This window comes from Lissotriton helveticus, chromosome 7 (assembly GCF_964261635.1).
Source record: "Lissotriton helveticus chromosome 7, aLisHel1.1, whole genome shotgun sequence".
Taxonomy (NCBI): Eukaryota; Metazoa; Chordata; class Amphibia; order Caudata; family Salamandridae; genus Lissotriton; species Lissotriton helveticus.
The window spans coordinates 587459164-587475046 of NC_136068.1; the positions used below are offsets into that span (position 1 = coordinate 587459164).

General features: G+C 43.3%; 1 protein-coding gene across 10 annotated transcripts in view; it reads left to right on the forward strand.

Moving 5' to 3' along the window:
• Window positions 1-15883, forward strand: part of BRD8 (bromodomain containing 8) — a 791877-nt gene that overhangs the window by 305214 nt on the left and 470780 nt on the right. For all 10 annotated transcript variants that reach the window (XM_078652722.1, XM_078652724.1, XM_078652723.1 and 7 more), the window contains one exon: window positions 2585-2677. In XM_078652722.1, coding sequence (XP_078508848.1) covers window positions 2585-2677 — 93 coding nt within the window. The remainder of the gene's footprint in view (window positions 1-2584; window positions 2678-15883) is intronic.

Below are 15883 nucleotides of genomic sequence, written 5' to 3' on the forward strand. Positions count from 1 at the left end.
CACATCTATTAGGTTACACCGCGCTGCCATTGCAGCCTACTTCCAAAATAGGCAACATTTATTGTTATTCAGAGTACCTGCCATCAAAGCATTTATGGAAGGTCTCAAAAGAATAATTCCTCCCAGGGTACCACCCTCACCTGTATGGAATTTAAATATTGTTCTCACAAGACCAATTGGCCTCCCATTCGAACTTCTACATAAATGTAAGTTACAATTTCTTACATGGAAAGTCGCTTTCCTTGTGGCCATTACTTCCCTTAGAAGAGTTCGGAGATACAAGCACTAACTATTCAAGAACCATTTTTACAACTCCATCATAACAAAGTGGTTCTTAAAACCAATCCAAAATTCCTTCCTAAGGTTATTTCTCCCTTTCCCCTCAATCAGTCTGTGAAATTGCCAGTTTTCTTCTTGCAACCACAAACAGTCGCAGAAAGAGCTCTACATACGCTTGATGTAAAAAGAGCATTCCTTTATTACATTGAAAGAACAAAACCTTTTCGTAAAACAAAACAACTTTTTGTATCTTTCTCACCACCACATAAAGGCAACCCTATATCAAAATCCGGAATTGCAAGGTGGATTGTCAAATGTATACACATTTATTATCACAAAGCAAAACGCACATTATCTTTCCCTCCTAAAGCCCACTCTACCCGCAAGATAGGGGCTTCAATGGTATTTTTAGGGAACATTCCCTTAGATGACATCTGCAGAGCAGCTACATGGTCTACACTGCACACATTCACAAAACACTATTATGTAGAAAAATAAATAAAACAGCAAGCTGCTGTAGGCCAAGCGGTACTCAAAACATTATTTCAAACTGCTGCAACAGATATGGGTGGTCACCGCTAAGGATGGGTACTGCTATACAATCTATGCATATTGTGTGATCTGCAGCTCATATGCCTCGAAAGGAAAATGCTACTTACCAGTATGCATCTGTTCTTGGCATGTAGAGCTGCAGATTCACACACGCCCACACGTCTCCCCGGCTACCTTTATCTGTTCCGGTATTATCTTAATTAAATACAGCATACATGGGCATCTTTTCTGTTTCCTACAAAACTCCATCATTTCCCTGCTGGCGAAAAACAATCTGAAGATGGAGCAGATGCCCATGCGCACTATCATCCAAAGGAGGAGTCACCTATCTCGTGACTTCCAAAGACTTCTCCAAGACAAAAACAAGTGCAAACATCCGGACCCAACACCAGATGGTGATCTATGCATAGTGTGTGACTCTGCAGCTATGCATAGTGTGTGACTCTGCAGCTCTACATGCCAAGAACAGATGCATACTGGTAAGTAGCATTTTCCCTGCCATTGCACCAACATAGGTAGAGAACCACGGTTTGGCCGTCTCATGAAAATATTAGTGCAGGAAACGTCCCGCACTTGTACTTGTCCAGCCAACAAGTAGGATGGGTGTCAGATTCTAGTATCTCACTCACTCAATTTAGAGATATAGCCTTTGATAGTTTGGTTATCTTAATTAACCCCAAGAATGTATGAGATTCCTAAGAAAGCCCATCACATATCAATACACACATTGCCAGTAGCCCAATGCAAACAATTTGCAAACCATTGCACCTCCGGCCACATGGTCTCGCGACTGTATCAATCCAAAATATTCAGTATTTCTGATGATTAAAAAACATGGGTTAACTAACTCAGCAATCCATCTTCATTTAGTGTCAGTGTATATTTAAAATGAGTCAAGGCCTTTTGGGATTTAAATGCCATCCTTACAAGATTTTAGGGGTCATCCTTCGAACAATTGAATTCCTATGGTCTGAAGGAATTGCCCTGTAAGTTTGTCTCCTTAGTTGCTACAAATTTATTAAGCATTCAGTTACGTCCAGGCCCTTGATGAATTGGGTTTGAAGCTCACAGTAGTATTATGTGTTCATTGAAAATTCTTACTTAAAGTTGTATTGCAGTTCTGTGTTAATCAAACAATGGAGTTAGCATCTTTTGTTCACTATATCACAGTCCACTGCATAGTGTTGCATGTACTGCATGTCAAAAGAGCTATCATGTACTACATTGATAGCACAAAATCTGTCTGTTTTTTACAGCGGTATTTTGTTTTATTTACACAGCGACTTAATGCGAAGGCAGTTTCTCCATCTTTCTTTCATTTTTCATTTTCTCTCTTTCACTCTCCACCTTTATTTCTGTCTCCTGCCCTCTGACACTCATTCCTCCATTGCTTTGTTCCTGCCTGATTTCTGTTACAGCACCTGCCTTACCTCTTCTTCTCCTTTCCAGCCATATTCCTAAAGTTTACTACCCCTTACATTCTACTGCTCCACCAGTCGAAGTTGTGTGCAGGTTTCAGGAAGCTTTTGTTTTCATAAAGCTTCTCCCTCATTTCCTCTCCCCTGAATCCTCATTTCCTCTCATCCCCTTGCAATATGAGGTGGCCTCTGTTCTGTACTAAACGCTTTATACGAAATTAGTGTATGGATATGCTTTGTGGGTGCTGTGTGTTTTATTAATGAGTTCTAAATAAATGGCTGGCCTGCATTGAAGTATGTTTTAGTGATTTCAGATATGTTTTGTCTTGTTTTAGGTCGGTCTGCAGTGAGGACCAAGAAGCACTTCAAGCCCAGAAAATATGGAGAAAGGCTATTATGCTGGTGTGGAGAGCAGCAGCCAACCACAGGTATGTAGCTTAGCAGTGGAAGTAGTAGCCAGCAACAAGCTCATAAGCAGCCAGTGACCAACTTATAATGACCTCCACACTTACCTAGTTTTGCATTGAGTCAGTTCAGCTTCCACATGTTGTGCATTATTCTGTCATCTTTTGGTTTGGTCCAGAAATCCTCTCTTATTTAACTTAGGTTTTTCATTTTGGGCATCGACTACTGGAGAAGTCTTCCTGACTCACTGTAATAATGAACGTAAGTTCACAATGCCCGAGTATGTCTGTGCCATGCTCATATTCTTTTTTTCGCTATTAGGTTCAGAGGCAAAAGTGGGAGCTCCATTTTGAAGTTTTTGTAGCTGAAGGGAAGCGATATTGATCCTCAGTGATCGTAGTTAACCACTTCCATGCTAATGACAAGGCCAGCTCGTCATGCAGTTTACTGGAGCTGTGCTTATGACGAGCTGGCCTTGTCATGAACAATGGGAAAAGTCAAAGTTCAGCACCCAGCGGGAAAAGCCTTAGCATTGAAGGTGTTAAAGAAAGAGCTTCGAGCGAAAATCAATTTCTCTGGTCGGAGGGAAGTTTCCAACATTGACAAAACCAAGTAGACAGGTTTTTTTCCCTCTGTGCTTTGATCACAGGATGATTAGAGAATGAATATGTTGTGCCATTTGTAAGATGTAGGCTTCTTCTCTACCTCAAAGTAGGGTTGAGGGTGTACTGGAAAATATTTTGTTTAGGTTGTGTCCGAAGTGCCACCATCCCTCCCACCTCCTTCTCTGGGGAGGTTAGAGGATCACATGAATATAGAAGTGTTCCATGCTCTAAAACTATTGTTATAGTAAGTAACTTGTTTCTTATGCAGTGTGTACATGTTCTAGATTGACATGCTGTGTATAGATTATGTAGCAGCATAAGTGTGGGTGGAACAAATATTTACTTTAAGACCTTCTCAACCACGTGGGCTTCCACCTTTGATTTTGCCTCCATACATTAATACTTTATACGTGTGTACTGAAAATCACGTGACTGTTCCGTGTATCACTGATCAAAGGTTTGGTCATGTATGCTAGACTGATCTATTTCTTGTGAAGTCCTGGCTTTACCTCATTTTTATGTTAAGGAGTAAAATATTTAGATAGTTTGTACAATATAGTTTGTACAATACACCTTGTTGTAGTAGTTTTGGATACTGAAAGTTCTTTATCTTGTGATACATATAGTACAAATAACTGCTGTACCTATGTAAAAGTTTACAGTCTACATAACTACTCTCATTAGACGTAAGGTATAAAGTGCTTTTTCTGCTGAAGGTTTTAGTTTCTGAAAGAAAGCAGGTAACTATGGATTACCTGACATAAAACTGAGAAACTACTTTTCATATGAAGTCAGGATTAACTCTTATTACCTCTCTATCTTGTGTCACTGTAAGTATTGTTCTTGCATAGTCAATGCTTACAATTTATTTACTTTGCATAAAGACGCACCTATTTTAAATGTCAAATATTTTAGCGCATCCTTGTGCATTCGTTCAAGTGGTGTTTTCCTAAGGTGATGAAGCCAGGTTTACATTCCACATAAATGACTGGACAAGAATTTTGGTTCACAAACCTCATGCACTGAGATGCATAACACTTACAAAGCCAGTGATTTTCTTTCTTCATTAATCACTTTAAAATATTTTGTTGATAAGTTCAAATATCGGAGAAGTGTGGCTCACTGGTTAGAAGCGGCAGACTCTGAAGCAGAGGTCGGCCCGGTTTTAATCTCTTTAGTTTCCCAGTGTGATAGGGACCCTCCAGTCTGGGCTCTTCCAAGAGTGGTAAGCAGGTGAACAATCCAAAATATGAACTTTTTCTACTTTTGCACAGCATGTGGACTCTGCATAGTAAGTTTAATAAATTAGGGCTAGATCACTCAAGTTTCTCCCAAAAATAATATTCATATAATACTGAGTTTTGCAGCATGAATCTTTTCTGGATTCCCATGCTTTGCATTATTCCATCATCTAGTGGTTGCGTCCAGAATTCTCCATAAAATATTTTTCAATTTTTCTCTTTTTGTTTTTTTGCTGTTGGTGGGCGTCAATGCACCTCCATTTGGTGTCTCCTTGTGATGTTGTCATGGCCTCCTCTGGAAGCTCACACCTTTTGTGGCCTTCTTCAGATTCTTTCTTTCCACCGTTGGATCTGGAAGTGTTCTGAAGGCTCTCCAACGCTTGGAAAAAGAAGTTAACTGAAGATCATTAAAAGTTCACCGAAAGTCATCTGAAGCTATGGATAACATCTAAAGAAGGTGCCCGGTGAGATTTCGAGAGGAGGCGACAATTTCCTCAACGGATTAGAAGAATGTACGTTTGAGGGCTCCTTGTATGGAGTAATGCAGAAAACACCTTTCCTGTTCTGCCAAAAACTGCCACCACCAATTTGCACAGAAAGCCAAACATCCGGTCTGCAATCTTTGCCTACCCATACATCATGGCAGTTAGGACTTCAACAGTTGTTCCTTGTTCACACCGAAGACCCTGAGGCTAAGAGAGAGGCTGATGCGAGCCCAGCACACCATGCAGGGATACCAACACCCCCATCTCTCTACAAGACTTGGGCCTCTGAAGCAACAAGGAGGAGAATGTTTCCGAATGACAAGAAGGGGAAATGCAGGTCGACATATAGATCATCGACGTCGCGACACAGGGGACCAAGAAGACATCTAAAACTGGGGTAAGAGAACCATCGTCCTTGAAAATCTTACCTGAGTTGCAAAAATCGGACTCAAAAATCCCAAAGGGCACCTCGCCGTCAAATCAGTCGACGTCCATAGTTGCACCGCAAGACATGGAACCCCTCAGTAACTTTGAAAGGGAGACTGCAGCGGGCAAGACACCTGACACGACCAAGTCGACGAAGGACGCACGAGGGAAGGATGCCTCGATGTCCAAACCTGAAAGGTTGCGAACAGACCATCACGGTTCTCAGAGCGATTCGTTTAGGGATAATCTCTATGCCGAACAACGGACACCAACATCGAAAGAAAGAAACAGCGTCTCAAAGCTTAAATGGTGGTCCTGCTCCAGAAACACAAAGACTTCCATGAAAGTCTGAAGGAGTTTTAAATACCCAAATTATCCTCGACATTGAAGGATCAGGGGAGAAAAGCTCCGAAGAGTTTGATCCACCTCTAATTCTTGAGCCTCAGGAAGAACTGGAGGAAGAATATCTCTCTCGAAGAGGAGGAAGAACAAATGGCAGGACTTTATCAGGGTTCAAAAGCTTCTTAATACACTGAAATACAATGGCAGGACTTAGACACAGACTCACCAGAAGAGGGGGTAGACGCATCAAGACCTTCATCTCTAGATCACATAGGCATCTACAAGCAGGTGATTAAAAAGGCTGCTGAAAGATATGGGGTTCAACTAGAAGAAGAAAAACCTCAAGTCAGTTTTCTGTTTAAGACTCTTCCTCCCATACAATCAAAGAGCCAATTCTTGCCTATGTTACCAAGTGTCCTGGACCAGGGGAAGGAACGCTCTAAAGAGCCTGTCCCATGTCGGGTTATCTCACCAAGAACCGAGAAAAAATATAGAATTCATCCAAAGATCCTGCCTACATAAGGGGTACCATGCCAGCAGACTCAATTATTACATCTACAGTGAGGAAGAAAGCTAACATTCCAACTTTCTAAGGACTACCACCTGACAAGGAGAGTAAAAGAATAGACCTCATGGGACGAGAACTTGAAAGAAGTAGTTCAAATCAGTGGCGTATTGCCAATTTGAACGCACTACTGAATGGCCATGCCTACCAACACTGGAAGGAGATAGGGGAGCTTATGAAACATCTCCCAGACCAATATTGAAAGAGGGCAGTGCACCTGGTGGAAGATGACAAGAACATTGCCAATACATGCTTGAAGTCAGCACTAGACGTGGCAGATGATGATAGCAGTAACTCAATGCCGCCATGCCTGGCTTAGAATTTCAGGGTTCAAATCCGAAGTTCAAGCAAACATTCTGAATGTGCCATTTACTGGCGAACAGCTGTTTGGAAGTGCTATTGACGAGATAGTTAATCAGCTGATGAAAGATGAGACAGCCAAATCTATGGGAGCTCTACATTTTAGACGCAGTATGCGGAGGGGGTTGGTAACTTCGCGAAGACCCTCAGTAAGGGGCACCTTCCAATCTGGGATCCCACCAGACGTACCAACAATCGTACCAAGGAGGCAGCCAAGCAACTCAAAGCAGCAGACTTAGCAAATCCAATAAGGAAGCCGTCCTTTCGAGGTCGAATGCGCGGAAGAGGACAGCCACAAAGGGGAGGGGCACCACCCGCAAATAAGTGAGTTGCCAAAAGTCATTAAACACGCTCTACTAACATCATAGAGAGAAAAGATAAAAGACCACCAACTCCTACTCATAACACCAGTAGGAGGCAAAATAAAAAATAAAAACCTTCCTTCAGGAGTGGAGGAAGATCACTTCAGACAAATGGATTCTAAACATAATACAGTATGGATATTGCATAGAACTTGACTAGACATCTCCTCACAGGGGATCAAGAAGAAAGTTTCATTCTAAGAAGGAAACATCCCATCTACTAAAAGAGGTAGAGGAAATGTTGGCAAAAGATGCCATAGAATCACACACACTCAGAAGGGGGGAGAGGCAAAATTCCACTACTCCGGCCTACTATAACTCACACTTGGTAACCGAGTTTCATGTTACACAACGCTAAAACTAGCGAGATCGTGGGATTGACCACCTGTAGTCAAACTTTCATCAAAGTGGGTGGACTGCCCGGAAAGTATCCAGCTCTCACCGTGGCAACTTCCACGATCTCGCTAGTTTTATCGTTGTAGTACACGAAACCCCATTAACGAGTGTGAGTTACATAGGGGAACCCTTTTGTTTGGAAATAACGCTTTCCAGGGACACCTAGTCCAGGTACAGAGGGTAACACATTTTGGGATCCGAAGGGTCCTGAGCAATGACAGTGAGACCCAACACTGTGGGCACTTATCAAATGGCAGAAACATGTCAACATTTTGGCAGTAAGGAGGGGTGAATGAACTCTTTAACTTCTCCTATCGCCACCATCCTTCACATTTTTAGACCTCTGAGCTAGTTTTAACCTTCACTGCACTTTTCTTTCGGTTATCCCAATCTTTATGTTTATATTGTCTTCCCCTCCCTTTGCTCCGCCCCAGGCGTTGGTCTGCGCAGGGGCGTATTAAGGCAAGCCCGGTGAAGAAGCGTATCACTATTTTGGGAGTGAGGGCAATATTTTTTCACCAAGCATGTGCCACTCTTGGATTATAATTTCCCTACTCGTCCGTGTGTGTTAAAAGATGCAATAGAAACAGTACCAAAAGTAGCAATCAACAAAGTAAAGTCCACATTTGTAAAGCGCACAATCACCCGTAAGGGTCTCTAGGCGCTGGGGTCCGTCGGGAAGATTAAGCGAGCTATTGCCCAGAGTCACATGGTGCTGGGCTAACCTGCCGCCGGAGCCGGGGATCGAACCGTGGTCTCCAGATTCCAGCGTCAGTCGCCCTGGCCGCGGCGCCACACCTCTCCCACTCCGGAAACTACTCAAAATATTTTTTTGATCCTAAAGGTAGATGAAACACTACGGTCAATTCTAAACCTAAGGTTTATAAACAAATGTATCAATTAAAAAAATTCAGGATGACAACCCTACAGGAGGCCATACCACAACTGCAGATAGGGGATTACATGGCAAAAATGAACGCCTGTTTGCACATCCCAGTTAATGTTGGCCACACAAAATAGATCAGATTTGCAGTAGACAAAAAACACTACCAGTTCAAGGTACTAGCCTTCGTTATCAAATCCGCACCAAGTGCCTAGCAGGAGTTGCAGCACACCCACGTACACAAGGCATACATATCCCTACCTAGACGACTGACTAGTAAGAGCAAATTCACACAAAAAGTGCAAAGAGCACATGCAACAAGTAACAAGAACTGTGTACAGGCTGGGATTCTCACTAAACATGGAGAAGTCATCTCCAGAACCAGAACAAGTGAAAATGTTTCTGGGGCCAAGAATCGATTCTTTCCTAAGGAAAGTGTTTCCCAGCAATAAAGAACAGAATCACTGTTGAAGGAAGAACAGTTGTACCGAATAGGGGAAAGCTCTGACAGTGAGGACTGTAGGGAAGTTGCTAGGAATGATGGCTTCCTTCATCCATTTGATTCCAAATACAAGATTCCACATGAGACCAATTCAGGAATGGTTACAAAATCAATGGTCACAGGTAACAGGGAGTTGGGAAAATCTAGTGTTGTCACACAATTGAAAGAGGAGGAGATAACGTGGTGGAACAGATCACATATAACACATGGGAGAACATATGCTCAACCAACTGGGGCGGCCATATGGGAGAGGTGGAGATCAGAGGCCTCTGGTCTCCGGCGGAGTCCCGGCTCCATATCAACCTTCTGGAGCTTTGGGTGATCTGACTTGCACTTCAGGCATTCCTTACCTCTGTCATGGGGAGAGTAGTGCAGGTGTTCACAGGCAACACCACCGCCATGTGGTACTGCAACAAACAGGGCAGGGTGGGGTAGTGAACCCTATGTCAGGAGGCTCCTCGCCTCTGGACACGGCTGGAACATCAGGGCATTTCCCTGGTGGTTCAACACTTGGCAGGTTCTTTGAACGCCAGGGTGGACGAACTCAGCCGCCGGTGCATGATGGATCAAAAATGGCGTCTGAACTCGGATGTGGCGCAAGGTCACTTTCAGCAGTGGGGAGAGCCTTGGTTAAATCTATTTGCCACCGAAGAGAACGCAAAATATCATCAGTTCAGCGGCTTGGAATTTCCAGGGCAGCACTCACTAGGCAACGCTTTTCGTGGCAAGTGGAGTTGCGGTCTACTATACGTTTTTCCGCCTATACCACTTCTGCCCAGAGTGCTGAAGAAGATTCTGTGCGACAGGGCCCAAGTCATTCTTGTGGCTCCAGACTGGGCTCGAAGAGTATGGTATCCCGAGCTACTCAGCATGGCGATCGATCCCCCGATCCGACTGCCTCTTCGTGAGGATCTTCTGGTGCAGCTGCAGGGGAGGGTCCTCACCCCGAACCTGTCCTACCTCCACCCCCTTGCGTGGAGATTGAGAGGCAGCAGTTGACGTCTTTTGACCTGCCTCCCGAAGTTTATGATGTAATCTTGGCAGCCAGGCGTCCCTCCACTAAAATGGTATACGCCTGCAGGTGGAATACATTTGTTGCATGGTGCACAGCAAAGGCTGTGGATCCCCTTTCTCCCCCTCTTTCAGAGGTCCTTCTATTTCTCCTTTCTTTGGCCCAGCAGGGCTCTGCTCTGGGCACTATCAAGGGCTATCTCTCGGCCATTTCAGCCTTTTTATGGCTTCCAGATCATCCTTCCCTTTTCAAGTCCCCTGTTATAAATAGATTCTTAAAAGGCATTACTCATCTTTTCCCTCCTGCTCCTTTCATAATGCCTCAGTGGGACTTGAACCTGGTTCTGACCTATCTGATGTGTGCTTCCTTTGAGCCACTTCACAACTGTCCTCTTCATCTTCTTACTTTAAAGACAGCTTTCCTGGTGGCTATCACCTCTGCCAGAAGAGTGAGTCAGCTCCAGGCCCTTTCTTCTAAACCTCCTTTTCTCTCTGTCCATCCAGACAAAGTTGTTCTAAGGACTCGTCCTTCTTTTTTGCCGAAGGTTGTCACTGTTTTTCACATCGGGCAGTCCATCACTCTGGCTACCTTCTTTCCACCTCCGCCTCCCTCAAAAGAGGAAGAGATGCGTCACCGTCTGGACCCAAAACATGTGCTCTCATTCTACCTCAACCACACACAAAAGTTCCAGGCAGTTGACCAGCTATTTGTTGGCTACGTGGGCACCAAGAAAGGTTGGGCCGTGCACAAGCGGACCATCTCTCGGTGGGTCGTTCTGTGCATTAAGGCTTGTATTCTTTGGCTAAAAAGGAGCCTCCAATGTGGCTACCACCCATTCTACCAGGGCGACGGCAGCAACTACTGCTTTGGGACGGGGAGTTCCCTTGCATGACATCTGTCAGGCAGCTACGTGGGCCTCGCTGCAAACCAAGCATTACTGCCTGGACAGCCAGGTCCGGAGAGACGGCTTCTTTGGCCGTTCTGTTCTCCAGGACTTCCTGGTGTGATCTTGGTTCGCAGACCCACCACCGGGGTTAGTATTGCTGGAGTATCTATTCTGAGGTAAGGAATCTATCACTACGTGTTTCTTTCATATGTACAAGTTACTTACCTTCAGTAACGATATATCTGTAAGAAATATTAGTATTGATAGATTCCTTACCACCCCAACCATCCTCCCCTTTCTGCGAACTGATTTCTAGGGTTAAGGTCATCTCTCTCAGGGCCCTAGTCTCATGGCACCAGTGGTCAGTTTCTTGCATGGCTCGGCGTTCCTGGCGCGGAAAGTAGTGTACAGAACTGACGTCGGCGCGCATGGGCGCGTCTAAGTAGCTCCAGCGGCGACAGCGACGCTAATGATGCACACAGAGCCGCACGACAACGCCTACCGACGCGCAGGGGTACTGCTGACGAAAACTTTACGAATCCAGTCTGACGCCTGGGAGTAATTCTAAGGTAAGGAATCTATCACTACTAATGTTTCTTACAGATATATTGTTACAGAAGGTAAGTAACTTGTGCAACAGATCTCCTAAACTGCAAGCTGATATATGCATCGTTAAAGATTCATTTAGCAGCAATAGTGGCATACACAAGGTGCCACATTGGGAGAAGTTTCTTCACAGCACCTGTGGTAAAGAGGTTCCTGGAAGAAGCAAAGAGAATTGCTCCATCAAAAAAGGTACTTGCGCCCACATGTAATCTAAATGTAGTGCTCACACAGCTATTAAAGGCATGTTTCGAACCTTTATGCAAGGCAGCATTGCAAATGTTAACTCTAAAAGCTGCCTTTTCAGTGGCCATAACTTCACTAGGCAGGGTCAGTGAATTACGGGCACTCAAGTTACAAGAACCATATTTTCAAGTACTCTAAGACTGAATTGTCATGAGAACCGATCCGCAGTTCATGCCAAAAGTAATCTCACAATTCCACTTGACTCAAAGTATTCAAATATGAAGTTTCTTTGAAAAACCAAAGACGCTTGCAGAAAGGACATTGCACACATTAGACACAAGAAGAGCTGTAATGTATTATATTGAAAGAACAAAACCAGACAGGAAAACCAAACAGCTATTTGTTTTATTCGGTTTGATTTTATAGAAAGACCAGTAACCAAGAAGACGATTGCAAGATGGATACCACAGACTATTCAGTTGTGCCACAAGAATGCAGGAGAAGCATTAAATTCTACACCTGAGGCACATTCAGATAGAAAGAAAGGAGCAACCATTGCTTTTCTAGCAAATACACCATTACAAGACATTTGTTTGGCATCTGTGTGCTCATCAGTGCACACTTTAACAAAACACTATTGTGTGGATATACAGATGAACAAAGAAGCACAAGTGTGACAAAAGGTCTTACAACATCTGTTAGCATGCCAATGCTCACCTTCAGCTCAGGCATCGCTACAAAGTCAATGCACAGCCTGTCAATCCAGAAAAAATTCACGTTGAAAAACGCATCGTTACTTACCTGTTGGTGTAGTTTTGCAGCTTGAAGAACTTTCTGGATTCACAAGCGAACCCACCGACCTCCACAAAAAATATCAGAGGAGGGAACAACATACAAAAAAAAAAAAATCTGAAGATGGCGATCGAAATTGGGAGCTTCCAGAGGAAGCATGACAGTGCCACAAGGGGACACCAAATTGGAGGTGTGTCGACACCCACCAGCAGCAAAAAAAACAAAAAGATTTTATGGAGAATTGTGGACCCAACCACTAGATGGTGGAATAATGCACAGCATGTGAATCCAGAAAAGTCTTCAAGCTGCAAAACTACACCCACAGGTAAGAAACTATACCTTATAATCCAACCATGTCTTTCTTTTTGCTGTCGCACAAAAATGTTGCATAAATCAGTTTGTTGAAAAGCCCCGATTCATTTCGAGGTGGCCCTTTTTAAGGTGAATCACATCAGTGAGTTCATCACAACACACAGAAAACTAATTTTATAACAACTGTTTCTCTGAAAACACTCTCAAAACGTTTGAATGTTTTAAATATAAGCATGATCCACAGCAATTAAACAGCCAATACATACAGGAAAAACGTAACTTCTCGAAGCTGATAATGTAATCCTTTTTCCCACAAAAGTGTGTAGGGTTGAAAGTAATAATTATGTAAGCACTTTGCTCACTCGGAAGGAAGGAAAGGGTAATGCATATATGAACACAGGATAGTGTGGGGATAAACAGTGTTATTGTTTTTTATATATATATTTCTATTTTATTTTGTGATAACTGTATTCTTAGCATAACATCAAAACCAATTGAAGGAGGATATTCACAAAATATGTGTATGCAGGTGGTTACAAATCCATACAAAAAGTGCAGTACTACTTCAACAGTTTTCAACAGTACATATGTAACAGCTGTATTAACCCAGTATACAATTTCTCATAATAGTTTCAAATGACCACTCCTCCCTTAAATTGCACAGAGTTCTGTGCTGTCTGCGAGTCCATAGGCTTCATCCACCAACCCAAACTCATAGAATTCCATCCAGCATCCCCAAACTTTGCAAAGTTTTCTTGGACAACCCCTACTGTGATAGATAACCTTTTCTGGTACTATGTAGAAGTCCATCCCTCATTTCCATCCTTTAAAAGTGGGCACTGATTGGCTTCCAACCACCTCGCCATATCTCTCTTTGCCACATCCAAACCTAGGGCACTAAATAGGAGTAGGGAACATGGAGAGTCTACATAATTCGAAATTCCCAAGCATATATTTGGGATCTGTCGGGAGGGTAATATCCAAAATGATGCTGAGCTCTCTTATTATCTCCGTCCAGTTTGTCTGAATGCCAGTTTGTCTGTATGCAGTATATCCCATATTGTGTGTAGGAAGTCTCTATGCCGTTTTGCATTGGAGACAGGTCTGTGTTGCAGCTTTATCCAAGCTATGCAACCTGTATCTATCATAGTAGACCCTATGTAGGATCTTGGACATGATGGCCAGGACAAAGCGAGATATAAGACTACCCTAACCCGATACCACAAAATATAAAAATAGCTTGTAGAGCTCATATCGCGCTACAGCTCAATCAGGCAGGGAATGCCCCTAAAGTCTTATTCCAAATCCTCAAATCCTTCACTAATCCAAAAGCCTTCGACTGACTATGGGAGTACCTCAGGGCTTCTGTCTCAATCCCACTTTATTTAACATCTATGTGTCCCCTCTAGCGGATGTACTCAGAACATTCGGTTCATACCAATCTCATACGCTGACGATGCTCAACTTTTATTCTCATTCAACAAACCCACCCCTAATGCCCAGTCTTCCTTCTCGGAAGGTATGATAGCCAAATCTAGCTGGATGAGGAACAATTTCCTCCAGCTAAACGCAGGGAAGACTGAGATTATGCCGTTTGGATGCAACACTGCTGTGATCTCCAGAATGGTGGCTAACCGATCCAGGCAATCCTCTGGAGCCCAAAACTGTTGTCAAGAACCTCGGCATACGCCTAGACGAGGATTTGACCATGAAAGAGCACAGTGCAACCACCGCTGGCTCCTGCTTTCATGTACTTGGCTTACTACTGCGAGTCTTCCCCTTCCTCCAGATGTCCACACGGAAAACTCATCCAGGCATTAGTACTAAACCGTTTGGATTATTGCAACTCTCTTCTGCTCTCAGCTAATGAGGTCTTGCTTAGCAGATTACAGGTGGTCCAAAATACTGCTGTAGGAAAGTGGCTCTGTATATACTGGACCAAAGTAAGGTACAGTGTGCACAGAGACCACAGTCCCCAGAGGTTTGGCAGAGGCTAAAGTTAGATATAACCTTACTGTCTAAAGTGGTAGCTTGGTCGAGCAGTAAGGCAGTATCAGAGGACAGTGTAAAGCATTTGTTGTACACACTCAGTCAGCAAATGGTCTCACACACTCAATAACTGGACTCTAGGCCAATTGTTTTGTATCAAAAGATATAGTTGTTTTATTTTAGAACCAACAAGGTATCAAAATATACTTTCTCAGAATGAGTTACTGTAGTTAAATACTTTTCAAATAGGCAATAGACTTTTTTATTACAATAGTTACAGTTGTTGCAATAGGCAACACAATTTCAAACACAATGCAACATTGAGCTCAATGGGAATTTCTAGTTAAATGCAAATAGTTACTTTGTAGATTACTTTGCTAACCTCTGGACTGGATCCTAGATTCAGTCCTGGGACATGTCCTGTAAACAGTTAAGTAAAAGCGTTTTGGTTACAGTAGTGATTTTTAAGGAATATTATTGTATTTTAAAAGTTGACACTTGGAAACTTTTTCAGGTGAAATTACCAATGTTATCCTATGGGAGGAAATTCAATTTGCAGGTATAGTATGTTCACGTTACTTTTGTAATACAGTGCTGGGCTCAGCACTGGGACATCTATCTAGAACAGGCAAGTAATTACGTTTTTATTTAAAGAATATTTGTAAGTTTCAAAAATCGACACTTAGAAACTTTTTCAAACTTTTTCAGCAAAAAACAGGCAATGATATCCTACGGAAGGAAATTCAAGTTACTGGTAAGTAAGGTTAAAGTTACTTTTCAGCACTGGGTTAAAAGATGCAGTACTGAGGTCTCTCCTGATAAAAGGTCAGTAAATCGGAATTCGTTTTTCTGCTGATTTTAGATGAATATTTTAAAGTTCCAAAACTCCACACTTAGAAGAATTTCAAAGTGAAACCAGTCAATGTTAGCCTATGGAAGAAAAGTGAGTTATCGGCTTTTAGGTAAGTACTCGACTGGCAGAGTTAAGGTTCTGGGCATAGACTCGGGTCTCCCAGGGTCAGGTAGGTACAGTTGGTACACCCTCAGAGGCACTGGGGCTGCTGGGTGCAGAGGTAGTTAGGCCCAATGTTATCCAATGAGAGGCAGGGGGCCTTCGGTTGGTGGCTGCTGGCTAGCAGGCCATGCGGCTGTAGGAGCTGGGCTCCTGGTTACTTGTTCAGGGCAAATGGGGAATTAGGATAGGACAAAGGTTGTACTGCCAGGGGCCCTCGGGCGGCTGTTTGCTCTTGAGCCGTTGGGCGCTCAATGTTATTCAATGGAG